Consider the following 20960-nt stretch of genomic DNA (forward strand, 5'->3'; position numbering starts at 1 on the left):
CAGGGCTGCGGAGTTACGTAACAGGTCGGTTTCAGCAACAGGCAATGCAAGAAGAAAAAACGCAAACTGCCTCCTCAATAATCTTAAAAGTCTGCGAGCTTGGGGTTCTCTACTGCATGCAAAAATTCCGTTTCTGCTAGAGGAGCCTCAGCCCTCCTCTCGCCAGCGTCCGTGGGCCCAATGAAATATAAACCTACCGCACAGTGGGCATGAACGAGGGCAGGGGTGCCCAGAGACTACAGGTAAGGGGGTGGGGCAGCGGTCAGATGAGACTGAGGGGGGAATCGGCGCAGATCAGGAGTTGGCTTGAGTGGGGCACTGACCCAGCTGAAGGAGAACTCGGGGACAAGTCACTCCTGCCCAGGCCAGAGACGGACACTTCGGACAGGCCCGGAAGGGGACTTGGGACCGATCAGCTAAGACTCAGTCTGGAACTAAATCCTGAGATCACTCGGGAGAGACCAGAGAAGGACTTGAAGTAGGTTTACCCGGGTCGGGCTGGAGAGCAGAAACTGGAGGCAGGTTACTCCGGACCTGTACTGAGCGGGAGATACCCGGCCGGGTCACTCTGGACCAGGCGGGATTGCAGGAGTCGAGCAGATCAGCCCCGGCACGGCTGCAGGGGAAACCCGAGCAGGTCCCCCGCCGCCGAGGCCCGGCCCCGGCTTCCGGCGCCGCCATGTGCCGCTCACCTGCGCGTCGAGCTGTCCGGCCGCCGCGCCCGGGCCGGCTCCGACCGGGGCCCCCGCGCCGCCACCTCCGGGGCCGCCGGGGGGCGTCTGCGTCTGGCTGGGGAGGGTGAAGTCGGTAAACTCGAACTCGGAGCCCTGGGTGTCGGCGCCGAGCAGCTCGGCCTCCTCAGTGTCCAAGAAGGTGAGCGTCTGCGAGCTGGGCCCGTACGCCTCCACGCTCATTGTGCCGCCGCGTAGGGCCCTACGGCCGGCTCCGCGCCGCACTCGAGCCCGCCGCCGCGCTGAGGCCTAGGCCGCAGGCCTCGGGTCGCCGCCGCCGCCGCCGCGTCCGCGCCCCTGGACCGGCTCAAAACGCCCGCCGCGGAGCGAGCCGGGTTGAGAGTCACGCGCGCCTAGCCGCTGAGCCCCTCAGCTCCGTCGCTTCCTTCGGGGCCGCCCGCCCTCGCAGCCCCCGGCAGGAACCGCCGCCACCGCCGTCGTCGCCGCCGTGCGCGTGCGTGAGGCCGGCGCAGGTGCGCGTGCGCGAGCCCGACGACGGCGCAGGCGCGCGCGCTCCTCGAGGACGCCTTCAACCGCGCCCGTACCGCCGGAGCCGAGCGGACAGACGGGACGCGCAGCGCGCACGCGCGGGGGCGGGGCTTCCAACCGCCGTCCCGGCGACCACGCGAGTTCATGGGTCCGCCTCAACCGCTGTCTGTGGCACTCGGGCAGCGGGTGGTGCGGCTGTGGTCGTCTGTGCCCCTAGAAGCGGCGATAGTGCCATGGGGTAATTGAGCGCCAGCTGGATGCCTTACCGAGGTGGAACACCCAGCTGGGGAGGCTTGGCGAGGAAAGTGTGGTGCGTCCCCTTCACTCGGAGAAACTCCCTGGGCTAATTTCTCCAAATCTTTAAGATGAGGGCGCAGGGCACATAGTAGCTGCTCAGTGTGCACTGGTTGAATAAGTGAATGGGGAGAGTCCTTTCCACAGAGCCTAGCACACAGAAAAGGTGGTTGCTGCTGCTCTGGACAATGGTGTTATTCAGAGGCATGAAATAACAGCGATTGGGAGCACTGCTCTGGGTTGAAACCCAAACCTGGCCACCTACTGGCTGTGTGACTTTAATTATACAAGCGATTTTACCTCTCTGAGCCTAGCGTTTCCTCAGCTGGGAAAGGGAAATAATAGCCATTAAGATGGGATGAGGGGAACTTTCCTGATGGTCCAGTGGTTAAGAATCTGCCTGCCAATGCAGCAGACACTGTTTGATCCCTGATCTGGGGTGAGCCCACATGCTGTGGGGCAACTAAGCCCCTTGGACCACAACTACAGAAGCCCAAACCCCCTACAGCCAGTGCTCTGGAACAAGAGAACCCACTGGACTGAGAAGCACGTGTACCACAGCTAGAGAGTAGCCCTGCTAAATCGTGTGAGGAGCATCCAAGACCCAACACAGCCAAAAATAAATAAAAAGGTGGGATGAGGAATAAATGAGCTACTCTTTACTCCCAGGTATTTACAAAGAAAAGTTCCATGTGGACAGGGGCTGACTTATGGGAAAGGTGCACAATAAAAGTTTAATTACTAGTTTATGAGCCTTAATCTCCTAACTCCTAGCCCAGAGAACCACCCCTCCCCACCAGTTCCCAAGATTCTGGGACTAAATACTTGAAGTCAGTTCACAGGGCTCCTGGTTTGCATGGCTGTTCCTAAAGTTCCAGCTGCTGCATGGTTCCTCATTTTCCAGTATTCCTGTCATGACATGATAAAAGATTCCTTTTTTCCTTCTTCACATCTTTTTTGGCTTCCTGTGCACAAAAACGTGGGAATATAAAAAATGAATAATTGGGTCCCCCCCACCCCTACAGGAAGACACAGTTTAAGGGAGAATCCTAGCAAGCTAACAGATGCTTTCAATAAAATGCAAAGCCCTCTATGGAAAGTATCCAATTGAATTGGTAGCATCATTTAAGACCAATCTGGTAAAACTTAGCAGTTTCAGTGCATGCCCTGCCCTGCCCTTGACCTAGTAATTCCACTTCTAAGGATCTCCTCTTTTTTCCTACATAGCCTCACATTTGCAAAATGACATTGTGGATGATACACTGCTGCTGCTAAATCGCTTCAGTCGTGTCCGACTCCGTGCAACCCCATAGACGGCAGCCCACCAGGCTCCCCCATCCCTGGGATTCTCCAGGCAAGAACACTGGAGTGGGTTGCCATTTCCTTCTCCAATGCATGAAAGTGAAAAGTGAAAGGGAAGGCGCTTAGTCGTGTCTGACTCTTAGCGACCCCATGGACTGCAGCCCACCAGGCTCCTCTGTCCATGGGATTTTCCAGGCAAGAGCGCTGGAGTGGGGTGCCATGGCCTTCTCTGGGATGATACACTAAAACATATCAATTTACCACAGAAGAAGTTAGTAATGGAAGAATTGAAAAAAGACATGACATACAGAAAGCAAATAGCAAAACGGCGGAAATAAGTCCTTATCAGTAATTACACTAAGTGTAAATGAATTAAACGCTCCAGTTAAAAGGCAGAGGTTTTCAGAGGTGTTTTTCTTTTGTTTTTAATCATGGTTCAGCTATGCTGTCTGCAAAACAATCACTTTCTTTTTTTCTCTTTGCCACTTGGCATGTGGGATCTTAGTTCCCTGACCAGGGATCAAACCCATGCTCCCTACATTGGTAGTGCAGACTCTGAACCACCCGACTGCCAGGGAAGTCCCCAAAGACTCACTTTAGATTCAGAAACAAAAAGGCCAAAAGTAACTGCATGGAAAAGGATACTCCAGGCAAATAGTAACCGAAAGAGAGCTATATTGGCTATACTAGTATCAGATTGGAGAAGGCAATGGCACCCCACTCCAGTACTCTTGCCTGGAAAATCCCATGGATGGAGGAGTCTGGAAGGCTGCAGTCCATGGGATCACTAAGAGTCGGACACGACTGAGTGACTTCACTTTCACTTTTCACTTTCACGCATTGGAGAAGGAAATGGCAACCCACTCCAGTGTTCTTGCCTGGAGAATCCCAGGGATGGGGGAGCCTGGTGGGCTGCCATCTATGGGGTCGCACAGAGTCAGACACGACTGAATCGATTTAGCAGCAGCAGCAGGAGCAATATCAAATAAAACAGATGTTAAGACAAAATTGTTACTTGAGACAAAAAAACATTAAATAATGATAATGATAAAATTTCAATCTATCAGGAAGAAATAATAATTATAAACATGAAAGCACCTAACAACAAAGCCCAAAAATACTTTAAGAAAAAATGTGATAAATTGAAAGAAATAATTCAACAGTAACTATAGTTTACTATCAAGGAAATGAGTCAAAAGCTTAGGGAGATGAAAATGTCAGCGTAGATTTATCATTTAAGACCTACTCACCCGCCTAAGCTTTTGAAGACGGATGTGGTTACCATAATGGACAGCAGAGTCAAAGTAGCAATCCGGAGAGAAAAAAAGCAGCAATCAGAAGAGTCTGACTTACAGAGCCCTGTGGCATTGACTAGCTGCTCATGGCGTTCTTAGAAGTAAAATAGTTGGGAAGCCTACTAAATTCTTACTTGATCTGTTTAAGCAGAAAAGTTTTAGGTCATGTGAATAAAAGTCTAATTTGAATCTTATAAATGGAGTATCATGGCCCCTCAGCCTGTCACTCTCACTTTTCACTTTCATGCATTGGAGAAGGAAATGGCAACCCACTCCAGTGTTCTTGCCTGGAGAATCCCAGGGACAGGGGAGCCTGGTGGGCTGCCGTCTGTGGGGTTGCACAGAGTTGGACACGACTGAAGCGACTTAGCAGCAGCAGTCAATTCTGACTTGATCCAATTCACAAACCCAGAACATCTTTAATGAAGAGGCTGAGTCCCCTTGAGGAAGGAGCCAGTACACTACCAAAAATTCTTATGTTAAGCTTTCTCCCAGTCTTCTCCAATGCCAAGGTGAACATGCACTAGGCTAAAGGAAATACTTGGGTCTTTCACAGATTACTAGACAGTGGCTCTGAACCAACACAAATTTCAGGACACCCCAAACATCACTGTGGTCCATCAGTCAGAGTAGGGAGTTATGGAAGTCAAGTTATTATTGGAAGTTTATCTGGTTCATTTTTCAGTGGATCCCTGAACTCATCTTGTGTTATATCTCCAGTTCTGGAACGCGTAATTGGAATAGATACACTTAGCAGCTGGAAGAATCCTCACATTTGTTTCCTGACCTATGGAGTGAGAGCTCTTATGGTGGGAAAGGTCAAGTGAAAGCCACTGGTACTGTCTCTTCCTAATAAAATGGTAAACCAAAAATAATACTGCATTCCCGGAGGAGTGGAAAAGTGTCAATTAGGGGTGGAATTAGTGTCACCATTAAGGACTTGAAAGATGCAATTGATTGCACATCCCCATTCAGTTCTGCTCCTGGGCCTGCGCTGAGGACAGATGGAGCTTGGAGAATGCCGGTGGGTTATCACAAGTAACTGGGTAGTGGACTCCAGCTGCAGCTGCCCTACCAGATGTGGTTTCATTCCTTGAGCAAATAAACACATCCTCAGTGTCTGCTATGCAAGCTATAGAGGTGGCAAGTGCCTTTTCTCTATCCTTGTCCAAGACCAGAAGTAGTTTGCTTTCAGCTGGCAAGGCCAGCAATGTTCCTTCACTGTCCTACCTCCAGGGGTACATCAGCTCTCCAGCCATAAGTCATACTTTAGTTTGCAATATCTTGATCAAATTACCCTTTCACATGATGTCACATTGGTCCATTATATTGATGACATTGTGCTGATTGGACCTAGTGAACAAGAAGTAGCAATGATTCCAAACTTACTGGTAAGACATTTGTATGTCAGAGGGTAGGAAATACGTTCAGCAAAAATTCAAGGCTCTTCTAGCTCAGTGATATTTTTAGAAGTCTTTCTTATATTCAGTTGACCCAAGATTTCTCTTTGGGCCTAGATTCCAGAAGATTCTGCAAAACATGCAGATCCCACCAGAAGTGGACAGCTGGAAAGCTGCAGCCTCTCTGTGACAGCCCTGAAGGGCAGCCATGAAGGGGAGTGCTCCCAGTGGGCAGAAGTTCAACCAGTGCACTTAGCTGTTTATTTTGCTTGGAGGGAGAAATGGCCAAATGTATGAATGCACACTGATTCATAGGCTGGACGGTCAGGGATTTGGAAGGACTGGAATTTGGGGGACTAGAAAGTCTGGGGAAGACGGTGTGGATAGACCTCCCTGAATGAGAGGGTGGGGAATGTGAAGAGATTTGTATCCCATGTGAATGTTCACAAAGGCTGAACTCAGCAGAGGAGGAGTTTAATAATCCAATGGACAAAGTGACCTATTCTGTGAATACAAGTGCGCTTCTCTCCCCAGCCACTCCTGCCACGATGCCATGGACCACATCAACAAGTGACCGTGGTGGCAGGGACAGAGGTTATGCGCAAGCTTGGCCATATGGACTTCCATTCATTAAGGCCAGTACAACTATCAGTTCATTTCGGTTGCTCAGTTGTGTCAGACTCTGCAACCCGTGGACTGCAGCACACCAGGCTTCTCTGTCAGTCACCAACTCCCAGAGCCTGCTCAAATTCATGCTCATTGAGTCAGTAATGCCATCCAACCATCTCATCCTCTGCCGTCCCCTTCTCCTCCTGCCTTCAATCTTTCCCAGCGTCAGGGTCTTTTCCAATGAGTCAACTCTTCGCATGAGGTGGCCAAAGTACTGGAGTTTCAGCTTTAGCGTCATTCCCTCCAAAGAAATCCCAGGGCTGATCTCCTTCAGAATGGACTGGTTGGATCTCCTTGCAGTCCAAGGGACTCCCAAGAGTCTTCTCCAACACCACAGTTCAAAAGCATCAATTCTGCGCCACTCAGCTTTCTTCACAGTCCAACTCTCACATCCATACATGACCACAGGAAAAACCATAGCCTTGATTAGACGGACCTTTGTTGGCAAAGTAATGTCTCTGCTTTTGAATATGCTATCTAGATTGGTCATAACTTTCCTTACAAGGAGTAAGCATCTTTTAATTTCATGGCTGCAGTCACCATCTGCAGTGATTTTGGAGCCCCCCAAAATAAAGTCTGACACTGTTTCCACTGTTTCCCCATCTATTTCCCATGAAGTGATGGGACCGGATGCCATGATCTTTGTTTTCTGAATGTTGAGCTTTAAGCCAACTTTTTCACTCTCCACTTTCACTTTCATCAAGAGGCTTTTTAGTTCCTCTTCATGTTCTGCCATAAGGATGGTGTCATCTGCATATCTGAGGTTATTGATATTTCTCCAGGCAATCTTGATTCCAGCTTGTGTTTCTTCCAGCCCATCGTTTCTCATGATGTACTCTGCATATAAGTTAAATAAGCAGGGTGACAATATACAGCCTTGACGTACTCCTTTTCCTATTTGGAACCAGTCTGTTGATTGAGAAGCTCACTGCACAGCAAATGAAAATGAAGTGTGGCAAGGAATTCACTGGTCTTACCATATTCCCCATCATCCTGGAGCAGCAGGTTTGATAGAGTTATGAATGGCCATTTGAAGACTCAGTTACAGTACCAGCAAGGTGCAGGGCTGAGGCACGGTTGTCCAGGAGGCTGCATGTGGTCTGAATCTGATAGCCAAGATTCACGGACCCAGGAACCGAGGTATGGATGTGGGAGTGGCATCATCCACTATTACCACTAGGGAAGCCTAGCAAAATTTTTGCTTCCTGTCATTGTGACCTATGCTCTGCTGGCCTAGAGGTCTTTATTTAACTTTTGTATTTATTTTTTGGTTGCACTCGTGTGGCATGTGAGCTCTTAGTTCCCCAACCAGGTATCAAAGCCTCAACCCTGCACTAGGAGCACAGTGTCTTAACCACTAGACCACCAGGGAAGTCCCAAGGTCTTTATTTCAAAGAGAGGAGTGATTAGACTGGGAGAAAAACAATGATTCTATTGAACTAGAAGTTACAGCTACCTGGCCACCTGGCCATTTTGGGTTCCTCAGGCCCCTGAATCAACAGGCAAGGAAGGGGGTTACTGTGCTGGCTGAGATGATGGATCATGATGTCCAAGAGGGAAAGTAGCCTGCTACTCCACAATGGAGGTTCTGAAGAATATGTCTGGACTGCAGGAGAGCCATGCAGGCATCTATCTGTTACTATTGTCGTTTGTCATTGTTCAGTCACTAAACTGTGTTCAACTCTTTGAGACCCCATGGACTGCAGCACACCAGGCTTCCCCACCCTTCACTATCTCCCAGAATTTGCTCAAATTCATGTCCGTTGAGTCAGTGGTGCCATCCAACCATCTCATCCCCTGTTGTCCCCTTTTTCTCCTGCCCTCAATCTTTCCCAGCATCAGAATCTTTTCCAGTGAGTTAGCTCCTTGCATCAGGTGGCCAAAGTATTAGAGCTTCAGCTTCAGCACCAGTCCTTCTAGCGAATATTCAGGGTTGATTTCCTTTAGTTTCCTTTAGACTGGTTTGATCTCCTTGCAATTCAAGGAACTCTCCAGAGTCTTCTCCAACACCACAATTCAAAAGTATCAATTTTTTGACACTCATCCTTCTATATGGTCCAACTCTCACGGGAGTATTATCATGGTCGTGTGATTAAGGCCAATAAAGAACCACAACAACCCAGTTCAGTCAGGACTACTAATGATCCAGACCCTTCAGGAATGAAGTTTTGTGTCACTCAATGAGGTAAAGAACCATGATCGCTCAGGTGCTTGCTGAGGGCAAAGGGAATATGGAACAGGTAGTAGAAGAAGGTAGTTAATACCAGCTATGACCACATGACCAGTTACAGAAATGAGGACTGAAATCATCATGAGTACTTCTTCCTTTCTAAAAAAAAAAAAAATTATTTATTTTTAATTGAGGTATGATAATTGCTTTACAATATTGTGTTGTTTCTGCCATACCCTTTATTTATTTTTTTTGCTGTGAATGTGTGTGTAATATCTATATAGCAAGTATCTTTGCTTTCCTCATCTTATCCTCTGACCACGTAATGATATATTTCTTTATTTATTTGACTGTGCTCAGAGAAGGCAATGGCAACCCACTCCAGTACTCTCGCCTGGCAAATCCCATGGACGGAGGAGCCTGGTGGGCTGAAGTCCATGGGGTCACAAAGAGTCAGACAGGACTGAGCGACTTCACTTTCACTTTTCACTTTCATGCATTGGAGAAGGAAATGGCAACCCACTCCAGTGTTCTTGCTTGGAGAATCCCAGGGACTGGGGAGCCTGGTGGGCTGCCATCTCTGGCGTCACACAGAGTCGGACATGACTGAAGCGACTTAGCAGCAGCATCCAGGTCTTAGTTCTGGCACACAGAATCTTCAAACTTCATTGCTGAATGCGAGATCTTTTATGTAGGATCTTCTCACTGTGGTGTTTGAACTCTTAGTTGCAGTGTATGGGACCTAGTTTCCTGACTGAATGGAATCCAAGCCCCCAGCATTGGGAATGTAGAGTCTTAACTGCTGGACCACCCGGGAAGTCCCAACGTTCAGTATATTGACTATAGCACAACGTCTAAGTAGTCCTGAATATTCATTGGAAGGACTGACGTTGAAGCTGAAGCTCCAATACTTTGGCCACCTGATTCGAAGAGCTGACTCATTTGAAAAGACCCTGATGCTGGGAAAGATTGAAGGCAGGAGGAGACGGGGGTGACAGAGGATGAGATTGTTGGATGGCATCACCGACTCAATGGACATGAGTTTGAGGAAACTCCAGAAGTTGGCGATGAGTTGGACATGACTGAGCGAATGAACTGAACTTCACATTGTAGTATTTAACTTACAGGATATCAAGGACAAAAGTAAATATTACCCAAGGACTTTGTATTCTCTGCTAGAGAAAGGGTTAGTACATTTTCATTGTACACAGGAAAGTTGTAATTGTGTTAGGTAAAAGGATGACCTGGTTAGCATCTTTCTTTGAAAATTAAGTATGGTTTAAGGAGATGTGTATGATTGCCAAGTTGACAAGAGGTCGACTTGTGATGGTTAATTTTGGGTGTCAGTTTCACTAGGCCAGATATTCAGCCAAAGATTATTCTAGATCTCTATGAAGGTATTTTTTGATGAGATTAACATACAAATATTAACACTGAACTGAGTCAGGCCAAGAAGGACAAATACCATATGATTCCACTCCTGTGAGATACTGAGAATAGGCAAATTCATAGACAGGAAATAGAATGATGGTGGCCAGGATATGGGGAGGGGGGATTGCAAAAGATACAGGGTTTCTTTGGGAGATGACAACAATGTTCTGGAATGAGATAGTGGTGGTGGTTGTGTAACATTATGTGTATACGAAAAATCAATGAATTGTCGTATTTTTTGTGTGTTTTGTTTTTGTTCTGTTTGTCTGTTTTGGTCACACTGCATCGTTTGTAGGGTCTTAGCTCACCAACCAGAGATCAAACCTGTGCCCAGAATCCTAACCACAGGACCACCAGGGAATTTCCAATGAATTGTCTACTTTAAATTTTATGCTTCAGGATTTGAGTTCAATTTAAAAGTTGCCCTCTCAACATTTTGAAAGTTTAAAATATGTCCTCAAATTCTTTGACACTTCTTTTTGATTGCCCTCCCTTTGAGTGTAACTGGACTTAGTGACTTGCAGCTAATGAATAGAAGGCAATATAGAAGGTGACAGAAGTAATTGCATGATGCTGGAGGAACTGGGGACTCTGCCTTGCCCTCTCCTGGCCACTTACTCTAGGTTAAACAAGCCACCACGTCCTGAGGACCAGGGAGAGGAAACTAAGACCCCTCAAGTGGCTGCTAACTCACTTCAGTCGTGTCCGACTCTGTGTGACCCCATAGGTGGCAGCCCACCAGGCTCCCCCGTCCCTGGGATTCTCCAGGCAAGAACACTGGAGTGGGTTGCCATTTTCTTCTCCAATGCATGAAAGTGAAAAGTGAAAGGGAAGTCGCTCAGTCGTATCCGACTCTTCTCGACCCCATGGACTGCAGCCTACCAGGCTACTCCGTCCATGGGATTTTCCAGGCAAGAGTACTGGAGTGGGGTGCCATTGCCTTCTCCGTCTCAAGTGGAGACAGACTTTATTTTCTTGGGCTCCAAAATCACGATGGATGGTAACTGCAGCCATGAAATTAAAAGACACTTGCTTCTTGGAAGAAAAGCTATGACAAAGCTAGACAGCATACTAAAAAGCGGAGACATCATTTTGCCAATAAAGGTCTGTATAGCCAAGGCTGTGGTTTTTTCAGTGGTCATGTACGGATGTGAGAGTTGGACCATAAAGAAGGCTGAGCGCCAAAGAATGGATGCTTTTGAACTGTTGGTGCTAAAGAAGACTCTTGAGAATCCCTTGGACTGCGAGGAGATCAAACCAGTCAATCCTAAAGGAAATCAACCCTGAATATTCACTGAAGGGACTGATGCTGAAGCTGAAGCTCCCACACTTTGGCCACTTGAAGCAAAGAACTGACTCATTAGAAAAGACCCTGGTGCTGGGAAAGACTGAGGGCAGGAGAAGGGGGCTACAGAGAATGAGATGGTTAGATGGCATCATCAACTTGATGGACGTGAGTTTGAGCAAGCTTCGGGAGATAGGGGAGGACAGAGGAGCCTGGTGTGCTACAGTCCATGAGATGGCAAACAGCTGGACACAACTGAGCAACTGAGAAACGTAACCGTCAGCCAACACCTGCTGCCCCCCGCGTGTGGTGGTGAGCTCTGCAGCCTCAGGAGAGTGTCCTTTAGCTGAAGCTCTAGCCGCCATCTTGACCTCAAGCTCCTCAGAGACTCAGAGCCAGAAATGCCTGGACAAGCCACTTCCTAATTCCTGACCTATGCAAACTATGAGATAACAAGTGTGTGTTATTTTAATTACTAACTTTCGGCGTAATTTGTTACATGGCAATGGATAACTGATACAGACATGTAAGGTGTTTACATGTGTATGTGCTCAGGCGCACAGTCATGTTCCTCTCTTTGCAACCCCGAGGACTGTAGCCCGCCAGGCTCCCCTGTCCATGGAATTTTCAGGCAAGAATACCAGAGAGGGTTGCCATTTCCTATTCCGAGGGGTTTTCCCAACCCAGGGATCAAACTCACGTCTTCTGTGTCTCCTGCATTGGCAGGCAAATTCTTTACCACTGCGACACCTGGGAAGGCCCTGCAAGATATTTAATTGCAAGTTAGTTGGTAAAAGCAAAAGATTCAAAACAACTTAAGTGTTTGTCACTAGTAACAAATGACTTGTCCCAACCTCAGATTGGGATGTTACATCCCTAAGGGTAGGTCAGCCCCAGCTGTCATGGGCTGGAAGATATCCTGGCTGAGGTGCCTCAGGAAGGAAGCCAGCCCTAGAATGTGGTCTGGAGCAGCTGAGCCTCAAGCCCTTCCAGTGCACTTTAGTTTTCTAGGCTTTTGAGAGACATGGTCACCAGAATTCCAGACCCATGCCTTATCCATCTTTTCCCAGTCACCCCAAGACCTTCCTTTCCCTTCCTCTGATGGAGCTCTTTTCACAACCAGAGTTTGTAACTGAGCAGTACCCTATAGGACCTTCGCAGGACAGACCTCACTTCCCATGTCCTTCACCTGCCTCTCCTCTGTAGAAATAACTTTAGCCTCCTAGGCCTTCCCCAAGTTCCAAACAAATTTAATCAGAGAAGTGAGAAAATGTAGCGAGAAAGGAAGACAGTCAAGTGAGATACATAGTAACAGTTTAAGTAAACTCAAGAAACTTTAGTTCTTCCTCAAGGACTATAGATAATATTCTGAGTCCTGTCCTTTGACTTATTTTGCAGATATTGAACCCCCGACCAGGCAGAAGATGTTAACTGCATGCTGCCCACAGGCACATAGACCCCAGAGCTGTTGAAACCAGGAGGTTGATGATGTTTACTTCCAGTCACCTCACCACCAGCCAATGAAAAGAATGTCCACACGCTGATCACACACCCCAAACTCCCCTCCCTCACTCTGTCTTTAAAAACCTCTCCCTGAAAGCCAACAGGGAGTTCAGGCCTTTTGAGCTCTAGCTGCCTGGACTCCTTGCTTGGCGCCCTGCAATAAATGCTGCACTTTCCTCCATCACAACCCAGTGTCAGCAGATTGGTTTTACTGTGAGTGGGCAAGTGGACCCAAGTTTGGTCCCATAACACATTGATTATAATTGTGATTAAATTATTGTCAGCGTGATTTTTTGATGTACAGTATCTCTTTGGAGAGGATGCTGTAGGTGCCTCACTCAGAGCTCCTCTACTGGCCGGTGCACCCAGCTCAGCAGTTGCAAATATTGTCTGCTAACAGCTCACATTCACCCACTGTGAATGGCCCTCATCCTGACTGCCCAGTGGGGAGGTTACGCCTCCCAAAACACACACACCCTAGGCAAGCCCACACCAGTGACCAACTGGCAGGGGAACCAGCAAAATGAGACCAACTTTGCTGCTCTTCACGCTCTCGGGTCCACCCTAAAGAAGGGGAGGCTTGACTCCAGCTGAGCCCAGTTCCTTGCCTGCTCCTTCTCTAACTTGTCGTGCATTCTCTTCTCCCTCACTGGTTTCTCCCAAACCCACCCAACCTTGAATCCCTATCTCAGGCTCAGCTTCTTGAGAACCCAACCTAGGTGGGAGCAAAAGTCAGTTCTCTGAAGGCAGGAACTGTGTCCATCTCATTCACTGTTCATTCACTGCTGTATGCTCAGGGCCTAACACAAAGCTGGGTACACAGTAGGTAATCCGTAAGTGTTCCGGTGGTCAAGTCACAGCCCACATTAGTGCTCGGGGAGAACAGGGAGGAATCCTCTTACCATGGTTATAGGGTAAAGGGATCAACATGCTTTGTCAAGATCTTCCATTCTCTGTTATCTCTGGCACGTTTCTCCTGCAAACTCAAGATCCACCAACACCTTCACCTGCTTTGAGGGCCCCTCAGAAAAGAAGGCGGAGAAGGCAATGGCACCCCACTCCAGTACTCTTGCCTGGAAAATCCCATGGACGGAGTAGCCTGGTAGGCTGCAGTCCATGGGGTCGCTAAGAGTCGGACACGACTGAGCGACTTCACTTTCACTTTTCACTTTCATGCATTGGAGAAGGAAATGGCAACCCACTCCAGTGTTCTTGCCTGGAGAATCCCAGGGACGGGGGAGCCTGGTGGGCTGCCGTCTATGGGGTCGCCCAGAGTCAGACGCGACTGAAGCGACTTAGCAGCAGCAGCAGCAGCAGAAAAGAAGGCACGTTGATCTACTTGTTTCCTCTGTTGCTTGTGCTGTGGGAGTCATTTCCAAGAAACCATTGCTAATCCAAGGTCATGGAGATTAGCTTCTGTGTTTTCTTCTAAAGAGAAGAAATTCACTGCAAGGAGATCCAACCAGTCCGTCCTAAACATTGGAAGGACTGATGCTGCAGCTGAAACTCCAGTACTTTGGCCACCTGATTCAAAGAACTGACTCACTGGAAAAGACCCTGACGCTGGGAAAGCTGGAAGGCAGGAGGAGGAGATGACAGAGGGTGAGATGGTTGGATGGCATCACCAACTCAATGGACATGAGTTTGAGCAAGCTCTGGGAGTTGGTGATGGACAGGGAAGCCTGGCGTGCTACAGTCCAAATGGGGTTGCAAAGAGTCGGACACGACTGTGTGACTGAACTGACTTTCTTCTAAGAGTAGTATGATTTTAAACCGTATGTTCAGGTCTTTGATCTATTTTGAGTTAATTTTTGTGTATGGTGTGAAGTAGGGGTCCAACTGCCTTGTTTCTACACGTGGGTATCTGGGATATCCAGTTGTTCTAGTGCCATTTGCTGAAGAGACTACTCCTTCCCCATTGAATGGTCTTGGCACCTGTTATAAGCTGAATGTTTGTATCCCCCCTAAATGTGTAATTGAAGCCCTATCCCCCAGTATGATGGCTAGGAAGTGGGGCCTTTGGGAGGTAATTAGAGTTTAATGAATTCATGAGAGTGGGGCTTAATAGTGGGGATTAGTACCCTTATAAGAAGAGATACCAGATCTCTCTGTCTCTCTCTCTCTTTCTCTGCCAGGTGAGGACACAGCAAGAAGCCAGCCATCTACAAGCCAGGAAGAGAGCTCTCACCTGGAACTGACTTGGCTAACCTCTCGATTTTGGACCTAACAATTTCCAGAACTATGAGAAATCAATGCCTGTTGCTTAAGTCACCCAGTCTTCTGTTATTTTGCTATAGCAGCCCAAGCAGACTAAAATAGCACCCTTATTAAAAATCAATTGATTGGGCTTCCCTGGCGGCTCAGTGATAAAGAATCACCTGCCAATGCAGGAGACATGGGCTCGACCCCTGATCCAGGGAGATTCCATGTGCTGCAGGGCAACTAAGCCCATGCACCACAGCTACTGAGCCTGTGCCCGAGAACCTGCGTTCTGCAGCGGGAGGAGCCACTGCAGGGAAAACTAGAGAGCAGTTCTAGTTCAACTCCCAACTAGGGAGTCCCCCCTGCTCACCGCAACTAAAGAAAAGCCTGCACAACAGTGAAGACCCAGCACAGCCAAAAATAAATATTTTTTTAAAAATCAATTGATCATGAATGGAAGGCTTTATTTCTGGATTCCCAATTCTATTCTATTGATATATTTGTTTATCCTTATGCAAGTACCATGCTGTCATGATTACTGTGGCTTTGGAATAGTTTTTGAAATCAGAAAGTGAGGTTTTCCAACTTTGTTCTTCTATCTCAGGTTGGTTGTTTTGAGGAAGAAATGTCTACTCACATCCTTAGCCCTTTTAAAATTCAGTTATTTATATTTTTGTTGTTGAATGGTTAAAAAAAGTTATTTTTGTATACTAAATGTAAGCCCTTTGTCAACTGTATGATTTGTACTTGTTTTCTTCCATTCTGGGGGCTGTCTTCTTCATTTTCTTGACGATATCATTTGCAGCACAAAACTTTTTAATTATGATGAAGTCTAAATTACCTGGTTTTCCTTTTGTTGCCTTGCTTTTGCCATCATAGCTAAGTAGCTAGCTAGTAGCTAGTAGCTCAGTCGTGTCCAACTCTGCGACCGCATGGACTGTAGCCTATCAGGCTCCTCCACCCATGGGATTTTCCAGGCAAGAGTGCTGGAGTGGATTGCCATTTCCTTCTCCAGGGGATCTTCCTGACCCAGGAATCGAACCCGGGTCTCCCGCATTGCAGGCAGACGCTTTACCGCCTGAGCCACCAGGGAAGCCCTGTTGCCTATTCTAAAGTTCCAGGTGGCTCAGTTGGTAAAGAACCCACCTGCCAATGCAGGAGATGCAAGAGATGCTAGCTCAATCCCTGGGTTGGGAAGGTCCCCTGGAGTAGGAAATGGCAACCCATTCTGGTATTCTTGCCTGGAAAATTCCATGGACAGAAGAAGCCTGGTGGGCTACAGTGCATGAGGTCGCAAAGAGCCGGACCCGACTGAGCATGAGCCCAACCCACTCCATTCTAAGGTCATAGATATTTCCCCCATATACAGCAGGTATCCAGCTCTATACTTTCACATGTAGGTATCCAATCATCCCAACACCTTTTGTTGAAAAGACTGTTTATTTCTCACTGAGCACCCTTGTCAAATGCCTTTTTAGTATAATTGTATGCCATGCAATAATTGGGACAAATTAGGCTAAAATTTTTTTCTATGTTTATCTGAAATTCAAATTTACCTGGGTCTTCTGCATTTGTGTTTTCTGAATCCTGCAACTCTATACTGGCATCTAGTGGGTAGAGGGCAGGGATGCTGCTAAACATCCTACAACACTCGGGACAGCCCTCCATAAAAAAAAAAAAAAAAGGAAATCTTATCCAAAATGTCAGTAACTCTGAGGTTGAGAAACCCTGGTGTGAAGCAGACACAGGGATAGCATTGCTTGACAACCAGCACCTCAGAAATTCGAAGAGTAGGAGGGCTGCCCATCTTCCAGGAGTGGAAACAGGTTCAGAGGAGGTGAAGCAAACCCAGGGGACACTGAGGGTGGGATTCACTTGTTTTTGTTTTTTTTTTTTTTTTATCATCCAGGATAATCTGTCCCCGAAGGGACAAAGGGGCTTTTCAAAAGGACCTGGGGTACCCTCTATGGGTGCAGGCATCTCAGATCAGTCTCCAAGGATCCCACCCACCACCTCTGATAGACACTTAGCCTGAGAAGAATGTGGGCAGACGCAGGCATTTGCATCTTAACACAACTCCAGGAACTCTACTCAATATTCTATAATAACCTATACGGGAAAAGAATCTGGAAAAGAATGGATATATGTATATGTATAATTGAGGCACTAGGGCTTCCCTGGTGGCTCAGTGGCAAAGAATCCATCTGCCAATGCAGGAGACAGGAGCTCAATCCTTGATCCGGGAAGATCTCACATGCCTCAGAGCAAGTAAACCAGTCTGCAGCAACGATTGAGCCAGTGCTCTAGAGCCCACGTGGTACGGCTACTGAAGCCTGCATGCCCTGGAGCCTGTGCGCCACAAGAGAAGCCACTGAAATGACACACCCATGCACCGCAACTAGAGAAAAGCCACTTGCCACAACTCGAGAAAAGCCTGCGCAGCACCGAAGACCCAGCACGGCCAAAAATAAATCAATAAGTAAAAATTTTTAAAGATTAATCACGTCACTGTACATCAAAACTAATACAACATTATAAATTAACTATATTATAAAATAAAAACGCACTCCACCAGAGCACTTCTTTACAATATCACATGAAGAGGATTAAAAATAAAATAATACTTGACCTAGCCACATTCTCACCACTGGAGCATCCGTGGCCACTTTTGGTTATTAGGTTGTTAGTCATTTTTAAAAGCCTACCAAGCAGCCATTGGTATTTGCCCCTCCAGCAGGTAGTCTGGTGTTCCCGCAAGAGATATGTCCAAGCCTTCACCTCCAGAATCTATGAATATGCTCTCATTTGGATAAAAGAGTCCTTGCAGATGTAATTAAGTGAAAGATTACAAGTGACATCATCATGGATTTAGAGTGAGCCCTAAATCCAGCGACAAGTATTATGAGAGATAGAAAAGGAGAAACACAGAGGAGAAGACCATGCAATAAAGGAGGCAGAAGTCAGAGTGATGCAGCCACAGGCTAAGAAATGCCTGGAGTCCCCAGAAGCTGGAAGAAGCAAGGAAGCCTCCTCCCCTAGAGCCTCTGGAGAGAGTATGGCCTGCGACACCCTCATCCCGGACTTCTGGCCTCCAGAGCTGCGAGAGAATAGAAGTCCTGTTGCTTTAAGCCATGCAGTCTGTGGTGGCTTGTTATAGGACTCCCAGGACAGTACAGTCTCACCAGATGACCCTCGTCTCAAACCCCCTGTTCAACCTTGTACTGTATTTATTAATAATCTAATAATTATTAAAATACATACGCACCTTTATTTTAATTGTGTAAAAGGCGTCAGGCTGCCTGTGATCTTGAGGTCACTCTTTTTCTCATGGTGATTCTGTTTCTGAGCTGTGGCCATATTGGTGCTCACCCCTCTGAGTATACTTTTTTAAAAAATTATTTTTATTTATTTACTTTTTATCTTTGGCTACACTGGGTCTTTGCTGAGGCACGTGGGCTCTTTGTTGCTTCATGGGCTTTCTCTAGTTGAGGCGAGTTGGGGTTACTCTAGTTGTGTGTGGGCTTCTCATTGGCAGCTTTTCCTCTTGTGAAGCACGGGCTCTACTTGCAGCTCACATGCTTTGTAGGTGCAGCTCTAGAGCGTGGGCTCAGTAATGATGGCACACGGTCCCAGTTGCCCATATGCCCAGGAGCATGTGGGATCCTAGCTGCCAGAAAGGTGACTGAACCCACATCCCCTGCACTGACAGGCAGATTCTTAACCTTTGGACCACTGGGGAAGTCCCCCTCTGGGTATGATTTTTGATGGCTGTATAATATTCCACCACCACTATCCAACATTCAGGCAGATTCCAGGTGTGGACACCTTCAATACATCTAGCAGTTTCTCCAGGATGTGTCACAAGGCATGTGAGTATTCCACTTGAGGAGGAAGAACCAGGATGGCCACTACAACATGACTGCCCCCTCATACCTGTCTATGAGTTTCCTAGAAGCCCCATTCCCACCACGCTGGGCAATTTTTACCAACTAGCTGGATGCAGCATTATATCTCAGGTTATTCTAAAATTTTAAATGCAGTTCACTTAATGTAAAATTCACCACTTTGGCTATTTTTCCTAAATGGCATTTAGTAGACTTACACTGCTGTGTGAATATCAACTCGTTCCGGAACATGTTCATCACCTCAAAACATACCTTCAATGCAACTTTAGAGCAAAACTAGGTAACTGTTTGATTGGTATTTAATTCTCTTTTTATACTTGCATTTCTTTCTTATTAGTTTATTTCTGGGTGTGTGGGGTCTTCATTGCTGCACAGGCTTTTCCCTAATTGCAGTGAGCAGGGGTTACTGCTTGTTGCAGTCCACTTGCTTCTCATTGCAGTGGCTGCTCTTGTTGCAGGACACAGCCCGTGGGGCACATGGGTTCAGTAGGTTTGGCAGGTGGGCTCATTGGTTGCAGCTCCTCTGAGCGCAGGGTCCATAGTTGTGGCACACAGGTTTACTTGCTCCAAGGAATGTGGGATCAAGGATCAAGAGCGTGTCTCCTGTATTGGCAGGCAGATTTGTTACCACTGAGCCACCAGAGAAGCCCAGTGTTTAATTCTTATTTGTTTTTCCTATTTGGGAAAAAACAAAATGTATACATGGGGTAGAGGATCCCTGACTATAAAAGTATCATATTATTGATGCTGGAAAAGAAGATAATCAGATGAAATAGAAAAGTAGAAAGAATATAAATCTACCTGGAGTCTCAGAACACAGTGCCCGCCATGACCCCCTCCCCCAGTTGGCTAACATGAAAAAGGCTGACACCAGCAAGTGTTGGCGAGGATCGGGAGGAACCGAAACTCGCATCCAGGCGGATGGGAACGCAAACTGCTGCAGTCACTTGGAAAACCGATTTGGCGGGTTCTTCAACAGTTAACTTGAGTCAGCCACTCCCTTTCCTCAGGATTTACCCTAGAGAAATGAAGGCAGGTGTTCATAGAAGACCTGGTGCATGAATGCTCACAGTGGCTTTATTTATTAGCAGTCGCACCAAACTGGAAATAACCCAAAATTTCACCCTCAGGGGAAGAGATGAACACACCGTGGAATACTTCTCAACAATGAAAAGGTGTGAACTGTCGACACTCAAGCAACCGGGATGTACCTCCAGCCCATTATGCTGAGCGAAAGAATGCAGATGCCAAAGGCTACACACTGCATGATTCCTTTTATATGCCATCCTCGAAAGTGCAAGCTAATGTAAGCTGACAGGAAACAGGACAGAGGTCTCAGGGGAAGGGATGAGAGGGAGAGACGGATGTCAAGGGCGGAAGCGAGCCTTTAGGAGTGCTGGCTGCATTCACTGTCTGAATGCAGAGACAGCATCACAGGGGTAAGCATATATCAAAGACATCAAATTGTACACTTTAAAAATGTGCAGGTTGTTGTATGTCCGCTTTAACTGAATAGTACTGTTTTAAATAGCAATGTCCTTGAGAGTATTATACGAAAAATGTATGTGGTAAGAAATGTGTATGGTAAGAAAAAAATTGTAACAAAGGAGACTTCCCATGCTGCAGAGGAACTAAGTTCAGCTGCCACAACTGCTGAGCCTGCGCCCTAGAGCCCACAGGCGGAAGCTGCTGAGCCCATGTGCTGCAACCGCTGACGCCTGCTCGCCTAGAGCCCCTGCTCCACAGCAAGAGAAGCCCCCCCAGTGAGAGGCCCGGGCACCACAATGAAGAGTAGCCCCCGCTCGCTGCAACTGCAGAAAGCCCTTGCCAAGCAGCCAAGATCTAACACAGCCAAAAATAAATAGCTAAAAAAAAGAAAGAAATGTAACGAAGGAATTCAAAGTTGCGACTCACAGATACTTTCATGCGCATGTTCATAGCAGCCCTGTTCACAGTGCCCCAAGGGTAGAAATAACCCAACTGTCCATTAGTGATGAACGGGTAAAGGAAATGTGCTCTGTCCACACAATGGAATATTACGCAGCCATAAAAAGGAATGAAGCACAAATCCACCTTAAAAACACTGTGTTGAGTAAAAGAAGTCAGACCCTAAAGGCTGTGTGCTTGAGTGTTGTGAGATTCTATTTCTATGAAATGTCCAGAACAAACAGATCCACAGGGACAGAAAGCAGATATTAGAGATTAACTAGGGGGTTGGAGAAGGCAATGGCACCCCACTCCAGTACTCTTGCCTAGAAAATCCCATGGACGGAAGAGCCTGGTG

At 47.2% G+C, this 20960-nt stretch overlaps 1 protein-coding gene across 6 annotated transcripts in view; it reads right to left on the reverse strand.

Moving 5' to 3' along the window:
* The window catches only part of UPF1 (UPF1 RNA helicase and ATPase), a 33620-nt gene extending 32411 nt beyond the window's left edge, over positions 1-1209 (reverse strand). For 3 of the 6 annotated variants that reach the window (XM_086408260.1, XM_086408263.1, XM_086408259.1), the window contains exon 1: positions 693-1209. In XM_086408260.1, coding sequence (XP_086264386.1) covers positions 693-914 — 222 coding nt within the window. In that variant the 5' untranslated portion in view covers positions 915-1209. The remainder of the gene's footprint in view (positions 1-692) is intronic. The other 3 variants (XM_086408258.1, XM_086408256.1, XM_086408257.1) reach the window with 1 other exon arrangement.
* Between the last annotated feature and the right edge of the window lie 19751 nt (positions 1210-20960).

The sequence above is a fragment of the Bos grunniens genome, chromosome 7, assembly GCF_055505025.1.
Source record: "Bos grunniens cultivar Pamir isolate PY7600 chromosome 7, Bosgru_T2T1.0, whole genome shotgun sequence".
Taxonomy (NCBI): Eukaryota; Metazoa; Chordata; class Mammalia; order Artiodactyla; family Bovidae; genus Bos; species Bos grunniens.